The sequence below is a fragment of the Eschscholzia californica genome, unplaced genomic scaffold, assembly GCF_041429995.1.
Source record: "Eschscholzia californica isolate CP2 unplaced genomic scaffold, dmEscCali1.0.p SCAF_1, whole genome shotgun sequence".
Classification (NCBI taxonomy): Eukaryota; Viridiplantae; Streptophyta; class Magnoliopsida; order Ranunculales; family Papaveraceae; genus Eschscholzia; species Eschscholzia californica.
The window spans coordinates 40,663,573-40,685,378 of NW_028238198.1; the positions used below are offsets into that span (position 1 = coordinate 40,663,573).

The 21,806-nt window shown below is 34.5% G+C and overlaps 1 protein-coding gene across 1 annotated transcript; it reads right to left on the bottom strand.

Annotated features, from left to right (window-relative positions):
* Nucleotides 1-281: 281 nt before the first annotated feature.
* On the bottom strand, nt 282-2,668 carry LOC147566828 (10 kDa chaperonin-like). The gene is made up of 3 exons (XM_086668662.1): nt 2,518-2,668; nt 1,233-1,372; nt 282-549 (listed from the first exon to the last, which is right to left on the bottom strand). The coding sequence occupies exons 1-3, from the start codon at nt 2,620-2,622 to the stop codon at nt 501-503; spliced, it is 294 nt and encodes a 97-aa protein (XP_086524788.1). The 5' UTR covers nt 2,623-2,668; the 3' UTR covers nt 282-500.
* Nucleotides 2,669-21,806: the final 19,138 nt, after the last annotated feature.

Genomic DNA, 21,806 nt, shown 5'->3' on the forward strand with positions numbered 1-21,806 from the left:
TTTCTAAAAAATATTATCCAAGTCTTAATTTAGTTTCGACAAAAATAAGTCTTAACCTAGGGTTTCTAATGTGTCTTTTAAGTAGTTAGATATTGAGATTCATTTACTCTATAAATGAGTTGTGACTTTATCTAAGAGAGACTCTCTTTGGAGTGACAACTGAATTTTCATCACCACCACTCTTCTTCTCCACCCTTCACCAGTTCCACCACCAATACCCCTCCAGCACTACCACACCACCACCACCATTTTAATGAGCTTCATGTTTGATGGAGCAAGACTTATAAACCTCATACTTTTAAATAAAAAAAAGTTCCTCCTCAATGTGGATCACTGTAATGGCTGATTATAATGTTCTTCGGAAATTAGTTCTTGTGTCAAGAACATCACAGAAACGTTTAGTCCAATCATGCAAACAACTAATCTATTCTACATTCTTAGAATTCCCTAAAACAGAAATTGACCATTCTTCGTCGTTTCTTGACATAAGGAGATAGAAATCAATCGTGCAATGTTCCCAAGATATCGTCATCTCTGTACAAATGGTACCTGAAATAGTTCCAGATGAGTAATCAATCAGTTTCTCTCTTCATTTTATGCTTGATATCAATCAATAGAATCTTACCACTGCAAAAACTCATTGCATGATTAACAACTAAATTATCATTAAAATGCATTACCCAAATAATAAAACAACATAACTTGGATAGTGTTTGTATTTTCTCATTGTTCGAGTCTGAAATTGACTTGTCTGGTTTGTCTAAATCTCAATCATCGAAATCTGGCTAGTTTTAGTAAATGGAACTAATATAGGTTTTTTCATATAACGGACTCTTAATTCCGACTTATTTTCTACCTGATTCAAATGCATATAAAATCAGCCGAAGGAATACTTTTAGACGAATTAGACAAAACAAACATTCTAAAACTTTACTGGCATCAATTCAGAGAATCGGGTCAGATTTCAGATATGGCAGAGAGAAGAAGCAAACACAACCACTGTGTAAGCAACATAATTATGAATCAGCTAACTTAGTTGTGAGCGTTGAGCTTAAAGAGATAAGCTAACAAGTAACAGCTCACTACTAGGACAATAATCAATTTAAAAAATGACACCAACTTCGGCACATATTAGTAGATTTTTTACATGTTCCAAAGCCAAGTAAGAATTTAACACCAATAATGTAAAGAACCAAAAAAAAATATAGATCAAAAAGTAGAGCTAAACTTACTCTTTCTCATCAAGCTTAACTTGAGTTCCTCCATATTCGGGTAAGAGAACAGTGTCTCCTTCTTTCACGCTCACAGGAATAAGTTTACCATCTCTGTCTCGAGATCCGGGACCGACAGCAATAACTTTTCCGGAGTTTAGCTAATACACCAAAAAAAAACGTTTTCACACAGTCATGATCAAAATAAGAGGATGAGAATTGAATGGCAGAGTACACTATCGCTTGGAATCAGTTGTATATTTTATGGTAATTTGCAGTAAGCCAAGATATAAAGAGGTCAACATAGACTACTAATTTTAAAGTAGAAAATTCGGCCAAAGACCTAATTTCCTTTTGATCACGGTTAATAAGACAAGTCAATGTTTTTTAGACCTTGTGTTCCTTTTGCAAACCATATTAATAACACTAAGGGAAAACTTGTGCAAACCAGAGCAAACTATGCATAACATAGGTATGAGTTTCAAAAAATTGAGTAAACCTCACTCTATGCAAATCCATGCAAATTTTACAAAAGGTACATAACGCCTATAAAAATTGATAAATCATTTTCAATAGAAAAAGTTGGTACATAGGGAATTTTCACCAATTTTTCCGTTTTATAAAGTACGAAGAGTAGTGAAGCTCACTTTAGCTGAGTTGTAACATGTCTGTCTCTGGGGAGATCAAAGTTCCAATCTTTACTATTTCTAGTAAAACATGGAAAGTACCAACCAAATATTTAGAGCTATTTACATCCTATTTGAGAGCTTTTTTTTTTAATATTCACTACAAAGGCATTGATGCATCGATAGGATGTGATAAGCACGATAACTGCCTAATTACTACTGGCCTAAAGCCCGACGAATTAAATGGCCTAAAGCCCGACGAGTTAAATGGCCTAAAGCCTACATAAACTACTTTATTTATACCCAAGTTCAATATTCCTGGATTTGCACTTCCATGGGATCGAACAGAATTGAAGAATTTTAGCAAATATTAACGGAATGAGCATATAACAAAGTATGCAAATTATGCATTCATAGTTCATATCAAATATCAAAGGAGGATACAAATATTGATGATTTGAATGTTCCACCATAAAAATTGTATTGAAACTCAATGGCACATAGATGAGTAGAAATAAGGGTAATTTTGTGTATTGAAGTTTACCAGTTCCACCAAAACTCAATCATGAAATCAGAAAATGGTATAGAAGTAAACTAAGATTAGCTTTTTATCCAATTATGAAACAATGGTACATAATGAGATCAAGGAGAAACAGATTGGTCACAGGGTAATCTTTTACCTTGCTGATCTTCTCTGGGAGTAAGATTCCGGCGTTGGTTTTTGATGGTGGAACGATTTTCTCCACCAAAATGCGATTCAGGCAAGGGATCAATCGCTTGGCCATTCTTCCCACAACCCTAGAGAGAAGAGAGTGAGCTTAAAATGATGATGAGTTCCTTCATGGGTAAGGGTTTAAGATGGTATTGAATGGGCTGGGCCAACTTTCTGGTCATCGGGCGGTGTGTGGCCCTTTGGTCCGACCCATTTAAAGGGTAGTCAAGCAAGCCCGCTTTAATTTTTTATTTCATCTTTATTTTTTAACATCCTATATTAGATACAGTTCAGAAAAAGAAACATCCTATATTAGGTATTTGTCTATGTACTAGTGTGCAAGTGACTCCTTTTGGTAGTTAATGATGCATAAAATAGTTACCAGTTGACTTTCGACAATAAGTCAAGAAAAGATCAAAAGTCCAACAGGTCAACCCGTACGAAGACAACATGATCGCTAAGCCCGAAGAGCTATGCCCCCCGTATGAAAGAAACGAGAAGAATAAGTTTTATCATGAGTTTAAATTCATAAACTTTTGGTTGTGGGAACAGAGATTAAGAAGTGAGACTTTTAAAGACTTATCTTAGCAGAAGTGGGACTTATCTTACCAGAAGCATTTAGAAGAGTCAACTCCAAATGTCTTCCTTAAAATACTTCAAAAATATTATTTAAAACAGTAACCTTAAAATGAAATAAAACCTAGATGAAAGCTATCATTAGAATAAAACTCAAAGTAAGAGTATTCAACAAATTGAAATGGAAGTTCTCTGAGCACCAACAACTTACTTGTATTCTTTGTAGTCGTAGCTTGGGTGAACTTAAAAGAGGTCATATCCCCAAACTTGTTCACAAAGACTGAGATTGATTTTTCAACCTTTTGGCACAAGATTGAGAGTGCCTCTTGAAACCAGTAGTACCACTAATGGGCTTGCGGTATCTGTTATCCTCACGCATCTTACATTTAGCCATTTTTTGTTTTTCTAGGATTATCAATATCAAAATAACTATGAAATCATAGTTAATTCAAACCTCAGAAGACCTCAACAACTTAATTATTCTTCTAGCCCTAGCTTGGCTAAACTGAAAAGAGGTCACTTACCCAAACATTCACAAAGACATCAAGTTGACTGAGATTGATTTTCAGCCTTTTGGCACAAGATTGAGAGTGCCTCTCGAAAGAAGTAGTACCACTAGTAGACTTGGGGCCTCTAATCCCCACACATCTTGCATTTACCTTTTTTTTCAAGATTATCGGAATCAGGAAAATATATGAAATCATAGTCAATCCAAACTACAGAAGCCCAATCTCTTTTGTGAGACTTTTTTTCCGCTTCAACTATGGGAGCAGGAGCAGGAGCAGGAGCAGCAGAAATATGGTTGAAGGTTCACCAGAATCTACAATCCCCACGTTAGTAGGAACAACAACATGTGCACAAAGGCATGAATCTATAACTTGAATCCAACCCATATGAAATATTAGTTTCAAGATGAAGTCCCGCCATCACAATGATCGGAGAGATAATAACTAACATCACTGGTTAAAGTCAACAAGTAAGGTTGATGGGTGCATACCCGCCTGATCGCCTACTATGCTAGTATGAACAGTTTTTTGGAATTGTCAATATAATGAAATGGTATGACTAGATCCGAAGAATCCTTCTGGCTTTCATGATTCCATCGAATTTCATTTTTTATTCAAAAATGATGTTGTAGAATTTGTAAATTTGAAATGGGATCAACAAGTAATCGACTTTTTTTCATAAAAATGTGGTTCAAGGTATGTGTCAAATCTCTTCAGCACATGATTCGATGAAATATCTTGGATCTATGTCCCGGTTTAAACAGAACAGAACACTTCCTTCAACTTGTTTTGAGAGTACAAAGAATCTAATGGAATCAAACAAGTAAGCATATATACAAACAAATGAGCATGGACATTAGGAATTTGCACGTTCTAGCTTTCATCTGTGTCATAGATTAATTACACAGTTAAAAAATAACAGTATCGTTCTAAATCCGCTTCCTAATAGAGATGGAAAATGTTTGTATCAAGATTATAACCTCAAAAATATTCAACTAACTAAACTCCCTCGATACCAAAATACATGAACCAACCATACATGATAAATGAAAGATAATCCTTAACAACCAATCTAGTTGTTCACATATATTTCTACATACAACAATATCAAAGTTAGATCAAACAGATTGCATGGTCAGATTTGTTTGATCAAATAGATGCATCGTCAGATCAACTTTAATCAAACAGACTGCATAGTCAGATCTGTTTGATTAAACAGATCACATGGTTCGATTTGTTTGATCAAACAACACCACCCATCGCCTTGACCAAAACCCCACGACTATGTCCATTACCACCTCCACTGTCACAATATCATTGTAATCATCACTAAAATGATGATTTAATTAAAATCACATACTTACATGAGAAAAGTAGAACTAGAAAAATGTTACTCAACTAACTTATAATTTTTGTATGTATAAGTAATTTCTTTTCCATAATCTATTATTTAAAACAGGTTGAAGAGTGTTCACTGGGACAACCAAATTGATAAACCGATAGACAAACATAGCAATAAATCTAGTCGACTATTTTGTTTGGTCTGAAAAGTTAACCTTTAGATCTCTTACCTTCCCATAGACTTATTTATTTATTCACCTTCTTTTAAAACCTACATTACATAGTAAGAGATTTTGTAGCCCAACGGGACAAATCTTGTCGTCTGAATTGCTACATCGGATGAGATTAATTAGGGTGGGAATCAGTCCAGACGGACGGGAAACGGACACTAACTCAACCGATCCTAGCGAATGGGTACAAGTCCTAGGTGTCCACTCGGAGATCCAGACAAAATGGGCGAACATTTCGGATTTTTCTCCAACAAAGTGTCCGTCCGTGACCGTTTTGGTAGTCGGACAAACCGGGTGTCGGTGGGTCGGGCACCGGTCATTAATGAACAAATAAAGAAATTTTTATTCGAAATTAAAACTGTTTCGGAGATGTATACAATTTTCTAAACTCCCAATTTACAATTCCAAAAAAGTAAATGAATACAAAATTAAAAGATAATCATCGAGAGTTCTCATGGATTACAATCGGTTCTATACTTCTTTTCATGGATTATCATCAGTGTATTGTGGATTCTTGGGTTATGAGATATTGAGATTTTGGAGGAGAGAGAGACTAGAGAAATAGAGAGAGAAATACAAGATTAAAAAAAGTGAATTCTAAGATCGGGAATTTGGCCAAAACTCCCTAAGAAATTATGACTTTGGTTAAAAAGGATTCATCAAAGTTTTTTAGGCTTCACCTCCCTAATGGCAATTATGTAATTATCAATTTCAGTAAAAAGACCAACCTAACCTTAGTCTAAGAAAATACCTTGCAAACACCTTGCACTGCCTTGCAAACACTTTGCACTGCCTTGCAAAGCCTTCCAAACACCTAGCATGGTTTTTGCAAACACCTTGGATAGCCTTGCAAATAAATTGCAGAGCCTTGCGAACACCTTGCAGAGCCTTGCAAACACCTTGCATGACTTTTGCAAATACCTTGCAAAACCTTGCAAAGCCTTGCAAAGCTTTGCAAATACCTTGTAGAGCCTTGCAAACACCTTGCAATGTCATGTAAATGGTTTGCAAATTAGTTTTTGAATTGATTTAACATGAAATTTGTTACAAATTATTATATATTGTCTAATAGAATGTTGTATCGAAAAACTAGCTAAAACCACTACAAATTCATAATAGTCATTTTATAAGCTCTAGCACCATCATTTTACATTTCTTCGAAAAACTTCCATAGCTTTCATTAGATTCTCAATTTGAACATAAATACCAATCATGATTGTCCAAGAAAAAATATTTCTCACAGGCATTTCATCTAACAACTTTATAGCTATTTCAACCAACCTAAGTCTTGTATAACCAACTAACGTTGCATTCCAAGCAACAACATCTCTTCCAAGCATTTTATCAAACACATTGCTTGCATCAACTATACTTTCACGACTACCATATAAATCCAACAAATAAGTTTGAACATAAACATTAAAACTAACAAATTGTCATCCATCATTCATAACTCAATAAAAATAAAGCAATGAAGAAGTTGGATTATACCTTGAAACACTATCAAATTCTCTTTCCATTGGAAGTATATAAAACTTTCTCTCTCTAGAATTTAGAATCAAAAACTAAATCAAACCCCTTAAAAGCCTCTTCAAACAACAAGCAAATAGATCAAATCACCAAAACCTAAAAACATCAACCTATCTTATAGCCAAAATCGATTCAAACCCCAGAAATTCTAATCGGCGTCGACAATCCAACTCGGTTCGTTCATGAGAAAAACTCAAGTTCCTGATTTATTAGTTAGATATTACTAGGTATTACTAATTGAATGAAGGGTATTTTTTACTCTTAAAAAGTTGGTGCTTTTAAAAATGTCCTTCAAGCCTATTTTTATAACTTACTTAGGGCCTAGCTAGTTAAAAAGATGGGTTGTCTTTTTAGCAAAAAAAATACAAAAGGCTTAAAATCAATCATATAGGCTGGCGGGTATAACGGTTAGGATAAATGGACAGGTTCGGCCGGGCGGACTATATAAGCGGGCGGACTCGATCGGATCACCGGGTAAGGACCTATGCCCGCGTCCGTCCACTTAAGCTCTGCCGGTCGGGCGGGGATCGATTCGGGCACCGGACGGTCACAGACCCTTTGGACTCAGACGGTCGTGGGCGAATTCCGGGTGTTTCGGGCCAAAATCCCACCCTAGGTGAGATCCCTTCTATCCTCATTAACTTTTCATGTGTATTAGTTTTCTCCTACTAAACTTTCTAGTAAATCTCACTACGTTTTCTAATTTATTTCTCCTTTTTCTCTCCATTTCTTTATCTTTGCCTCTTTCTTCCCTCATTAAAACTCTCCATGGCAGAATCTAACCCTAATGTTGAATGCTTAGCCTGTTACACCTTCATTCTTAGTTTGAACTTATAAACCAAAAATAAAGTTGTTAAGTGCATTTTACTTTCCTTCCAATTTCTTCTTTCTTTTCTTGTTCATCTTTTGTGATTTTCTTAATGGAGTGTTACAAGTTTGATTCGACCTTGATTTGTGTTGTACGTTGTTATTATTTCGAAATTATAATTGTTTCCAGGGTTTCTTTGAGTTTGATTTGTATTGCGGTTGTTCTTTGTTTTTAGGGTTTCCTTGTTAGATTTTTGATTGCCTAAGTAACTTCAACAGTCTCCTTCACGTTCTCTTGAATTTGAGGACTCTTACTTTTACCAATCATTTATTTTTCGGTTTAAATTTGTGTTGAGTTTGAATTTAATGACATGTCTTGCTAACATCTACAGGGGGAGAAGGAAAAGAGTATGTTTCATAAGGATTTACAAGCGTATGATTACATATTTAACATAGTCTTCAATCTTATTTTTCCACATATCGTATAAAGATTTACTTTTAGTGCGGTAAATATGGGGACTTTTACTTATTTCAACATTTACAACTTCGTGAATACGAACTGATCTTTGACTCTTAGAAAACATGATAAGTAGTCGTTTGAAGAAAATGAAATAAGATTGAAAGGTCAAGGGAGAAAGAAAATGGAAGAATCCGAACACTTCACATGGAAAGGTGGCTTTAAAGAGCCCGATGCCCGAGTTGTCACCTATGAGCACAAAGACATACCTTTAGAGTACAATGAGTATGTCGTTTATAATCCGAAGAAAGTACATCCTTTGCCCTTCTGTTTGCCTTTTTTACTTTCTTATCTTTAGGTTGATTGTTCAGAGTTCTGAATGGTTGATGTTTAATGGGCGATGCTTGGTATCTATGTAGGCAAAGTTGTGATGGACACATACAATAGGCGGAGCGAGTCGTGTCACTTTTGCCCTTTGTTTTCCCTTGAAGAGATTTATGTTTTGAGGTGTTCAAGGAAAGAATACCAGCTAGAGGAAAGAGGGGCTGCTACCATCTGATTTCAATGTGGAGTTACAGAGGAGATAGACAAAGATAGGGCAGGGGTTATCAGAATAGGAGTTAACAAATGATATAAATTATACTTCTGTTTTCTTATACTTACGTTGGGATCGCTATTATTCTTGGATCTCTTTAGATATGGGGTTGGGTTATAGCTTATGCTTTCTGTTTGAGAGTTTTGTTTATGTCTTGGTAGACCAGTGTGCTCTTGTGAACCCTTGTACTTTTGATGGGTTCTAGCACCTTTAATCATGCTGATATATGCAACAAAAGAAGACGGTGATAGTTGTATATGTTAACCATGTAATTCTTTGTTTTTTTATACCTGAAGAACAACACCTTCAAGTCTGTTTAATTTCTTTCCAATCTTAGTTTTATCTTTCTATGTGAATTGGTGTGGCATCTAGACAAAAATTAGATCAGATAAATTACATTATAATCAGATAAAACATAAACATCTATTACATCCCTCCGCCTCCAAAACAATTTAAACCCTATCAACACCATATGTGATGGCGGCCATCCCCTTAATGGGCCTTTCGGCCAAGAGATTAGTGGGCCTAACGGCCAGGTTACTACATTAGCGTAGTTTCCAGATTTTTAGTATTTAGGGTTTCTATGTTTTAGTGTCTTAGCAATCAAGGAAAGTATCCTTAGTAGTTATCTTCTTTCTTTATTCGAGTCTTTTTAGGAAAGTACAATCTCTATATAAGAGAAGTCCAGTCTGTCTTTGTTAATTAGATCAGAGAATATTATCAACCAAGTTTATTATTAATCAAGTTTACTGTTTATCGTTATTTTATCAGTTTTATTTCGTTAGTTTAGTTTATTAACAATGGTGGATTCCATTACTTTTACGCTTCCGCAACAATCTACATCAGCTGGTATTCAGAGCTTCAAGAATCTGGGAACAGATAAATTTTTTTTAGATACTTCTCATCTTGAGTGTTGGAAAAAATTTCCGCGTTTAGATTGGGATCCTTTTAGAGATGCACAACAACTCTATGTTGATCGAAAAGATCAAAACAAAATTAATGTCGTTTCCAAAATCCCTATGTTCGATTGTCAATATCATATAGATTTTTGGATTCAACAGATGGAAGATTGGTTTATAAACCAAGAGGTACATGTCGAAGATAAGGTTTTTGTCGTGGAACAACACATGACTGAGAGAGTCTATGAAAAATTTAACGAGATGCAATGGAGACTCGTTAATCAAGGAAGAAATTTCATAGATGATTGGGATCAATTGAAAAGTATTTTCAGGTATGTTTTTCTTCCCTTGAATGAATACTTATCCTGTGTAGAATCTCAAATTGAATCAGGCAAATCATTATCCGAAATTCCTTCAACCACCATGATCGATTTTGTTGAAGGGGAGGTTCTTGTTAACAAAATTACTAGCTTTTCAATGACAGAGGAGAAAAAGTTCAATGAGATGAATAAAGAAGAAAAAATTCAATTGAATAACACAAGCCCGAACAATTTATTTGATCCGTATATAATCCGGGGAGAAGAATTAGTTGTTTCAAATCATAAAATACTTCTTCGTCCATCTTTATCTTCATTGATTTTCAACTCCTGAAATTTGGATAAACCCTATAAATCTAGTTGAGAAGATTTTTAGGAATCTTGTTGGTGGGATCAGACATGAAGAAGGAGTAGGATTTGTTGACAAGAATGGTACACCATTATCTGATAGCAATTTTTTTTTCATCTTACCGAATAAAATTCAGGTTTATCTTGTGGGTCAGATTCCGGCAGTTACGAAGCTTATCGATGATAATGATGTTAATGTTGATGATGATGTCGATGATGATAAGTTCCCGGAGGGTTTACGTGTTTTATTTTTCGACGATGACCCTGTTTGTCTAAAAGTAATTGAGGGTTCTCTTCTTAGGTGTCATTACAAATTAACAACAACGAGAGAAGCCAAAATTGCTCTCCATCTAATGAGAGAGAAAAATAACAACTTCACGGGTCCAACTATTGGTTGTCCAAGAAAACCATGGCATGATATGCACTTTAAGATTGATGGTCGAGAGACATGTGATGTTCTAACCAACTTTGAGGAGGGTTGGATGAAGGCTCCAAAAGATCAACATGGGTGTCAAATATTTCAAAATAAACTTAAAGAAGGAACAGGGGAAGAAATCAATATGATTTTCGTGGAATTGCAAGTTCATGTAGCTCAACTAATGGCATATCAATTTGGGAATTCTTTTGTTCAAGAACTTTTAGCGGTTTGTGACGAACAAAAGATTACTGAAATTATTCACTTTGTTACTCGAGATCGATATGAACTTATTGATATTCGTTGTGATACCATGGAACAAGATGTGTACAGAAAATGTTAACTTATTTGAAGACACCAAAACAGATTTATCAATTTCTTTCGGCTTTGAGGGTGGGTGCTATGATGAATGATGATCGTATGAGTTTGAAGTCAGACTACGGAATTCGTCTCCATTAAATTAAAGAACGAAGGAAAGGAGGTCGAAGCGGAACACCTTAGGTTTGTATGCTTTACACACAGAATTGACAAGCATATTGATGTTGATGCATCAAATTACATAAGTTTGTTCATCGATGTCCCTAACGTGCTCGATAAAACGCTTCTTCGAAAGATAATTGAGATAGATATATTTGCTACGATATATTCTACAAAGGGAAACACTTCGCCCAATAATATTATTTATAGTACTATGTTGGTTTGGAAAGTAACTAATTTTCCACGTAATTACCGAGTTAGAGTCTATAAACTTCATGAAGATGAACGTGGGAAAGTAAATTTTGCGTGCCATATCTACACTACATGGTTCCATATCGATATCTTATTTCGCGTTGGTTATGCTTATACTTTTTCTATTGAGGAAGTATTTTGGAGATTCGTTACAATTACTCTTAATTCGCACTTGATCATGTTACTTCACGCCTTCTTGAAGATTGTTAAGTGGCAGATTTTACTATGGGAAGATGGCAAGATCAACATTGTTTATTCTTCACTCGTTGGTCGAAACCTCGATAGGATAGTTATAGTTGGTATTAAAGGAAAGGAGGTCTGGAACGTGATTGATTGGATGACAATTTTCATAGTTGATTTTTTTAGAGAGAATAATGTGGTGATTATGATCTTCTTCATTGAGTTACTAGATGACGGGAGATGTAGAAATTTGTTAGAAGGTTGTTTCCTACAATTGATTTCGCGGGATCTTTCGCATCATGGCTTTTGGATTTTAGTTGGTGATTTAATCCATAATTGTCTTCTTCAAATTTCCGGCACATCTCGCGCAAAGTGGGAACTAACGATTGCCTTCAAACTCGTCGCTGAAGTTACCTTCCACATCGCTGCTATATATCCGTATTACCTGGACGATCCGTTTTATGACAACACCAACTTGGGGGCAAGTTGTTCCGCAGCGGGGGAGTATGATGGCAGCCATCCCCTTAATGGGCCTTTCGGCCAAGAGATTAGTGGGCCTAACGGCCAGGTTACTACATTAGCGTAGTTTCCAGATTTTTAGTATTTAGGGTTTCTATGTTTTAGTGTCTTAGCAATCAAGGAAAGTATCCTTAGTAGTTATCTTCTTTCTTTATTCGAGTCTATCTAGGAAAGTACAATCTCTATATAAGAGAAGTCCAGTCTCTCTTTGTTAATTAGATCAGAGAATATTATCAACCAAGTTTATTATTAATCAAGTTTACTGTTTATCGTTATTTTATCAGTTTTATTTCGTTAGTTTAGTTTATTAACAATGGTGGATTCCATTACTTTTACGCTTTCGCAACAATCTACATCAGCATGTTTCTAAAGTTTCTTCATTATGTTCTCCTATTTATGGATCTTGCCAACAATCTATCATCCTGGATTTTCCATTAAATATTTTACGATGTATTTGATTTTGTCGTATTTTATTATATTTTGAAAATGGATTGCAACGTGCCGAAGGCACAGGCTATACCTGGTATCTTATTAAAGCAAAAAGACTTCTACTAAAAGTAAGATAACTTCTATTTTACTTGCTAAACGACACTTGAAGATTTTTATACATTAACTATTGAGTTATAGTATTTCATCAAAAAAAACTATTGAGTTACAATTTATTCAATTCACAATGTATCTTCACATTATCTATTCATAGTGTTATAATGGCTCCTCGAGTTCCATGTTAAAAAAAATTTGTTGTCTTCTATATGCCTCTTTTAAGTTTATATACATATATACCACCCCATGTCTCTTCAATTTGAGTAATCAAAGACATCATCATTTTGTCAAAGACAATTGAGGATTACCCACCATTCATTTCTTTTTACCTCTTTATGGGCCATTCTAAAATGTGCCATCATTTGTTTCAGCATAGGTTTCAATTGGAAGAGAAATATACTAATATTGTGCTTTCAACTCAAAAGATGCACAATAATTACCAAGTCATCTACAAAATATCTAAAATCATATTTTGAACTGTTTTGCAATTTCTCTTACTAGAAATATATAGTTGAAGATGCATAAATAACAAATGTCATTTTCTAGACATGGAATCCATAAGAATTTAAAAAACAATGAGATATATAAATCAAAATCCACCCTTTCGAGCTCGTGACTATTCTGGTATACCATTAATGGATCCCATCTGCCACATGATATTCTCCTTAAACCTAGCTGCATAACATTACCTACCAAGATTTTGAAAAACAAAGGGGCTAATCCTATTTTTCCCACTAAAGATAATAACTCACTAAATAGCTCTTTCAAGATAACCGACTTTCAAAATAGCCCTCTAAAACAAATTTCTCTCGAAATTATGATGGCATGTAATTCCGATTCCAGTTTTACTCTTTTAAAAATTCGGTCGGATTTTAAACTTTGTCTTCAATAGAAGAGAGAAATATTAGAGAGAAAAAAAGATAAATCCCGTCTTCATTTCCATTATTTCTTCTTCATCATCATCATCTTCCTTTCGGCCACCATCTCATCTTCATACATCCCCACATTCTCTCTATTTATTGGAATATGGTTTTGGAGAGAACTATCAAATTTATATAAGAAGTGAAATTCGAAACCTTAACTGCTTGAGGATGATGATGATGAGATGGTGGGAATGATTACGACGACGAAGAGATTTTAGAGATGAAAATGATAATGATGGCGATGATGAAGATGGAATCTCTAATACCTCTCGCTCTTCTATTGATGACAAATTATAAAATCTAACAAAAGTTTAGGGTGGTAAAATCAGAGTTGAGATTAAATATCATAAAATATGACAAAAGTGTGATTTTGCCATTTTGGGGACCATTTTGGAAGTTGGTAATATTAAGGAAGTCTTTATGGTGATTTAGTTATAAGGACCAAAATAGATTTAACTCCAAAACAAAAAGAGGAACCCATTGATCCACTAAAATTATACAAGTCAATAGATTTTTCTCTCCCTTTTTCCTCTTTCTAGATCTTGACCCATATACTCACAACAATAAAATATCCTACCTCCCTCCCCCCCTTCTCCCCCACCCCCCTAATTTCATGACTCTCTACCCATTAGAAGTAGAAATTATTTCCATAAACAAAACCATATCATATCTATATCTCTTCTTCCACTTTTTCATTTTTTTTGGGGGGGTTTAACAAGTTTCACAACTTCTTCTTGTTGTAGATTTCTCTCATTAAGTCAAATATTGGATTCTGAAATCAGAATCCAAAGAAGGTTCTAAAGACAATTTCTGCACCAAATTAAATTCTAAACCTAGCATCAAACCCTATGCATCATTTTTATTGACTCTATCTCTCTTCAATCTCTCTCATTGACCCAAAGAAAGAGTTAAACACCTTTCATCTTCATCAGATTCCAATGAAACCCCAAACAAACAAAACAAGACAAAACATCTCCCCAAAAGAAAAGGAATATAAAATTTGTTACCTTTTCACTTAGATTTGAGCTTCTCTAAACTTTCTATTTCTTCTTCTTCTACAACTTTTCTATTTGGAAGACCTTTTAAGGAAGAAAAAGTTCTGATAACATACTTTTTCTTTGACTTGTGTGATTTCATTGGGTTCTGAGATCATGAAGATTTCTGAAACTAGGGTTATGATGATTTTTACCAGAAGACAAATGGGTAGTATGAAAAAGAAATTTTCTTGTTTGTTTCTTGTTCTACTTTTGATAAGATCACAGTTTGAATCTTCATGTATTTCTAAAGTTGAAGCTACTTCAAGATTATTATTATCAGTCATAGATGATCATAATCAACAAGATTCTACAACTACTAGTTTTGATCAATCATCAAAGATGAATGAGTTTGATCTTGAAGGGAAGAGAATTAATGGAACTAGTAGTTTTAGTGAAGATGATAAGAGGAGAATCCATACAGGTCCTAACCCTCTTCATAATAAAAGATAAGTTGAGATCACACTAAATAACATAGATTTTGATTTTGGTTATATAGACTTTTTGTTTTATCTTTAATTTGTTTTCTTTTTTATTGTTTGAAGTTTTATATAAGATGTTAATTATCATATTTTTGATGGATTAATTAAGTGAATATTGTTTTAATCTTGCATTGTAAATGAAATTATCTTCCATCCTGATTTCAGAGTTCATAGATGATCTTTAATGGATCCTCTTCGACGACATAAATGATAGACTGTTTTGTTTATCTTAGGGTTTGAGCCCTCTCTCCGTGTACCCAACTCAATTTTCTTTTTTCACTTTGATTAGTTTTGATGATGATGATAAATTGGTAATGAGGAGAAATTATTTGTAAAATATATCAAGAAAAAAATATGTAGTATCAAGTAATTAATGACAACTAATAAAAAAAGTTATTAATGTAATATGATTGGTATTAATGGGTATTTTGTATTGATCATTAGTCATTTTTTTAATTGAGAGTCTTTCTATCTTGGGCCTTAAGTGGTAAATTATATTAAAGTTTAGTGTCGAAAAAATAGAAAAAGAATTTATATCTTAATACGTATTGGTAGAACAAATGATAAAAAATTATTTTATTTTATTTTATGTGACAGTTTTTGTAGTCTTTTGGAGGAAGTGATGTTGGTGTGGGGACTATTAATTACTCATAGGTTTGGTTAGTTGGTTTCTCTGATAAATCAGTTGTTCATTAACTCAACTGGACAAAACAGTATATGGTGAGTAATTGACTTTTTCTCTCATCTTTCCTTTGTCTTCTTTTAATTGATTTATAGTAACTTACTTCAAGAACTCATGGGCTCTAATTTCATTTACATGTAAAGTAATGTTGAAGAAGTTGGAAGTTATTACCTAAATATGGAGATACTAGGTGAAGCATAAAAATTGAGGTGCATAGGAAAAAACAAAACCCATATTATAGGTTGGAAAGAGGAGATGAATTTAAAAGAAAATATGTTTGAGAATAAAATTTAAGGGGATGGAGATTAGGCCCAAGCCCACACGGGTACGGGGTTTTGTTCTTCGCGAAGGCACCACAAGCCCACCCAAAAGGCCTCGGTACTTACTAAGCTTGAGCTTACACATATAGCCCAGTCTCTGGACACTCTTGTGACCAATGTGGGACTATTACAATCCCCCACCCTCAGCGAAGAGCCACCCTCAGCGAAGAGCCGTCCTCGGCTCTGATACCACTTTGTAACGCCCCAAGCCTTAGCAGTTGCCGATATTGTCCCCGCTTTAACCACCCAGGCCCAAGCCCACACGGGTACGGGGTTTTGTTCTTGGCGAAGGCACCACAAGCCCACCCAAAAAGCCTCGGTACTTACTAAGCTTGAGCTTACACATATAGCCCAGTCTCTGGACACTCTTGTGAGCAATGTGGGACTATTACACCAACTAATCTGTAGATATTTAACGTAAAGAATATTGGAACATATCGATTATGGCAAAGAACTTTGTAACACAACAAATACAAAAGAAATTATATCTTAAAATAAATTTCTACAGCTCCTATTCATAAAAGTAAAAAGACACATTTTCAAAAAAAAAAAAAAACTTTTACATCAAGATATATGATATATCTCTCCAAATATTTTTATCAAAAGATATAACTATTCAACATTAAATTCAAATATAAGAAAACTAATTTCTAATTATATATATATATATATATATATATATATATATGTCAGTGTACTGTGTATGTATATATAGTTGTGTACTTCTCTAAAAATTACCAAGTCTCTATGTGGTTTCATCAAAAAGAAAAGTCTCTATGTGAATCTTGGAAATCATGTGGCATTTAGTTATCATGGTTTTCAATTTCTATGGTATGACTCTTGTGGTTTTTGTAGTGATTTGTGTGTTTATACGTTCGAGTTATATAAAAAATTTGGTTTTACCCCATTTTATTTTGCAGTATAATGAAATTTCATGAAAATCCTACAGGATATGTACACTTTGTGAAGCTTTCTATTTTCATTTGATTACATATAGATAGAAAATGGAAAACTTCCCTCCTTTATCACAATAAAGTAATATGTGTGACGAAAAAAAGTGCTTGTATGCTTCACAAGAAAGAGTTATTATGAAAGTTTAGCCTCCAATCTGGTCCATAAGATGATGGTGATAAGAATTTTTTTTGGAAGGGTTTGTGTTTAGAATTTTATGAGAAGACATAAAGGTGATTTCTTATTTTTAATTCAGCATAAAGTGATTTAGGTAAAGTTTTGGTGAAAATAATGTCTAGTAATTAAGAGAATGCCTTTATAAAATACTAATATTTTGGTGAAATTTGACTTTGAGGCTGAGATAGCATTAGTTGGTTGGTAGAAATTAAGAAACCTCTAAAAATTTCATACTGTAATCTTCTTTCTACTAAAATCTTCTTTCTCAAGTAACTACTCTGCTCTCTAAAAATTTCCTGGTGTAAAAATATAACCGTCTCCTTCTTTTTAGCCGTACTTAGTTCTACGTCTCTTTCTTCCGGCGAAGGGTCCTCCCTTCGTCGGAACTATTTTATGTTTTTTGTAGTTTGTTCTCCATCAATAAATAGTTGTTAGGGTTGTTTTCCTTCTGAGATTGAGTTTATAGGGATTGTTTTCTAGACTCACCACAAATCGATTCTTTCAATTTGATAAAGGATTCGAAAGATTTAGTAACAGATTGATGGAGTGAGAGAGGAAGAAATGAAGAGAGATTTGGGATTTCTATTGTATTGAGATACGTGTGTAAACACGTGCTATAAGAGACGGATCAAGATGAAGAGATCCGACGATCAAGACTATTCCGAGATATTTGAAGATATGTGAAGATCCACAATATTTACTTTCATATGTTTGGAATATCTCTGTATATATCTAATATAAATAGGAGAGGGTTGTAGGGAATCAAATTCATCGAGTTATGTCTGACCAATGTAACCGATCAACTCCCACAATTAAATGTGGTGATTATTAATAAAGAATTATTTCTCCGTGGATGTAGGTCTTGAGTATTCGACCGAACCACGTTAAATTATCGCGTCTTTTATTTCATATTCATATCTCCGATTATTTATATAATCGTGAATTTAACATATTGTTCAACGGGAACTGAAACAACAACATTTGGTTGTTTGAAGCTTCTTGAACCTTTGCATCTATCAAGTAACAAGCCTAAACAGAAGGACTCAAAAACTTTGTTCTCTATTTACACTCATCGGCGGCGGCGGTTATCTCGGTTGGAGCAATTTTAGTATTAATTCTATATTTTTTGTCGACTTTTAGGGTTTTTTCATTCTCGATCTTCAAATCTTTTGTCAACCTTTAAGGGGCTTTTGTTGGAGTCTGTGTCTGGTCAATTTCTTTCCCTTCATGAGGCACTTTACATTCGAAAGTTCAATGAACTTATCGTATGTAACTCTCATGTAGTTCTCAAAGAAATAAAAATTATCGTCCATGTAACTTGTGATTGAATCACTTGTGAATGAAATATGGTTTCGCTTGGTTTCAAAAAAAAAACCTCCATTATCAAATCTAGTAATTTTGCTTAATCACTTCCACAAATTTTTTTGAACCTTCGAAATATTATCATTTCTGTCATGCTATGAACATATTGGAAGTCTTAAAAAAGAAGAATCATAAATGGTGTATTGTGTGTTCTAGGTAATTAAGGAAATTATATTAGTGAATTCACAATTTGATTTAGTTGAGTGGATCACTAGAAGGAGTAACAAAAAATTATTAAGTAAAAACAGAAAGAGCGTCTAGAAAAAATAAGACGAGAAAACTCCATATTATCAATTGTTTACCTTTAAGGATGATCCGAGTCTCAATAAAATCATATTGAGTTTAGCTTTTTCTCCTTTTGAAAGATGAAAATGTAGCTTCTTCAAGACTTCAACTACATACTTTTTTGTGTTTCGACCAAATTAAATTTAAGTGTCAAAAGTTTTATTATACTATTTTATACAAAGTAGTCCAAAGTGGTGTTTTTGTACGATCTAATTTTTACTCATGTTACTCAAACACACTTGACTAATATTGCTTCAATTGAGTCGAGAAGAAATACTCTCAAATCTAACTTGAATTATACTTCATATTTAGTTTGACTTCTTAAGTAAAGAGCAAATCCACCCATAAAAAGGAAATGTGTAACATTTTTCCAAAATGTATCACACATAGAGGATGTGAACAAAGTGCAAGATAATTTGACGTTACTATTGACGCATGTGACGGGCCTGCACCCTGTAGATATACTTTTTTTGTTGAGATCCTATAGATATATTTGGGATTAAGCTTCATAGCCCTTGCATTTTAAATAACTTATAACTTTTGCTTGAAGTGTTTATCCATTAAGAAGGCAAAGAATCGACTGCGTCATTGGTCTTAATGTGGTTGATGTTTTTTTTTTGGGTTTTTTAGAGAATTACCCTCATTTATTTAGCTATATTACGGGGACACCTCTAAAAACATTTTTGTTTAGGCGTTAACCCCCAAATCTCATTTTCCGTTCAAATAGCCGTGAAGTAGTGGTCGTGCGAATCACATGCTCGATCTCTGACCAAAATACCCCCGTCCTAATTTTTAGTATATGACCCCCATTTATTTTGCTATATTAGGACTACACCCCTAACCAAAATACTTTGTCCGTTCGAATAGTTTATCCCGAGCCAATACTTTCTCATCTCACGATCGGTTGAATCACCCTAGTTACATGTCAAACCACTAACTTCGAGGTTCACCCATAGACTGGGTCATGATCACCCCTAAATAGAGGCCAGAGCTAGATCCAATCCACGAGTGACTCCGGTAGGTTCACCCATGTTACATTCTCTGTCTCATAAGTCTTAGGTTCGGCTATAGACTGAGTCATACTCTCCCCGAGCTAGAGCCAATCAGCGAGTGACTCTGGCCGGGTGTCACTTGTACTCCGATGATAGGGTGGATCGTGTCTTTACCAGTCCGAGGTAGTTGTACCCAAAAATTACTTGTATGGGTCAAGTTCAAGCTATAATATCCACTAAACAGAACCCAACAAAGACTGGAAGAACAACTAGTAGTGTTTGTACCGAAAAATGGTGTAATTGGTTTCAAAAGTCTCTGTTTTATTATTGTTTCTCACAAAAATCTGATCTTGAATCTTTTAGTCATGTTTTAAGGAGTTAGTATCCATTTCTTAGAAATGGGTTTTGAAGAAAAGATGAAATCTTAGAAGATTTTGCTAGAGAAGAATTGAAATCTAGAATAGAAGTAGAAGAAATTGAAGAAGAAGGAGAAACAGTCAAAGAAAAAAAACCGAGGAAGAAATTCATCCATGTTAAATCGGTTTTCAGATTGTCCTTCAACAACTAACCAAGATTCAGAGCAAAAAACAGAACCCAAGTTGACAATAAAGCAAAAACAAGAAATTGGTGAACTCTAGATTGAAACCAGAACCTATTTGCTTAGATTCAACAGATCCACAAACTGAAGAAAAATCTGGATTTTATAGCTAAAATTTTAATATTTGAAGCATCACTTATTCTTTCGGAAGAAGAAGATACTACGGGTTGTGAAGTTGATGGTTGAGAGGAAGAAGATACTTGAGAAATAGGTGGTTGTGAAGCTCCAAGTGGTATTTTGGTTGGGGGTGTAGTCCTAATATAGCTAAATAAATGGGGGACATATACTAAAAATTAGAACGGGGGTATTTTGGTCAGTAGGCGAGCATGTGATTCGCACGACCACTACTTCACGGCTATTTGGACGGAAAATGAGCTTTGGGGGTTAACGCCTAAACGAAAATGTTTTTAGGGCTGTCCCCCTAATATAGCTAAATAAATGGGGGTCTTCGCCTAAATAACCCTTTTTTTTTCTGAAGAATGTGGTTGATGTTAAAGAAAGTTTTGTAAACATAAGTATATTGATATTTAGATATTAGGCGGATTCTATTAGGCTTAGGATACTTCAAACGAACACGAATGTGCACAAATGAAGTATGCTTTAACTATGGACAAAAATCACATAATTCCACAACCCATCTAATGATATTTAGATTATGAATGAGTTTTATGATATTAGCTGTTGGAGTAGGACTTCACTTTGAAATAAGAAAACCCCACAACCCTAAGAACCACAAGTGAGCAAATATGTGAAAAACAGGTCTCATTTATGTCACACATGACCCAATGGAGAACAATATTTAAAAATTACTCAAAGTCATTAAATACAACACAGTCTATCTAACAAACCCAAGAACCGACAATATTTTCTTATGCAATTAAAGTAGCTAGCTAGGTCTTCAATGCTTCAGTTATGAAATGTTATCAGTCTCATCATGTCTTTGTGCAAATATTTGTTTACCTACTCTTTCCGACCATACTAACTTCAAATAATGCATATACTAGTAGAACTATATAATATATAGTTTACTATTTTATGGTTCCTCGATCTATTCAAAATGGTCCCAGAGACCTTGGTCAAGATCACCAAAAAGAAAAAAAGAATGAAAAAAGATGAATGGACCAGGGGAAGGGTGTTTGATGAACAACATGCATGGATGAACTATGCAAACAAGTTTGTCAACAAAAAAAAAAGAGAGGGAATGAGCGTTGGGCCCAAAACTGGGCCCAAAACTAAAACCCAGACCACAATTGGTCAAAAATGTAAATGAGGTCCAATGGGTCAGAGAGCCACGCGAAATTACCGTCGCCCCCATCGATCTGCTTCAAATTTACGATAGATGCCACTGAAAATTTGGGCGCGAAAAAGTGAAATTTTCTGAAAAAGCGAGATTTCGAGGGGACGTGCGTCAGGCGAACTGACCTTTGTTTTATCAAATTTACGAAATATGCCACTGAAA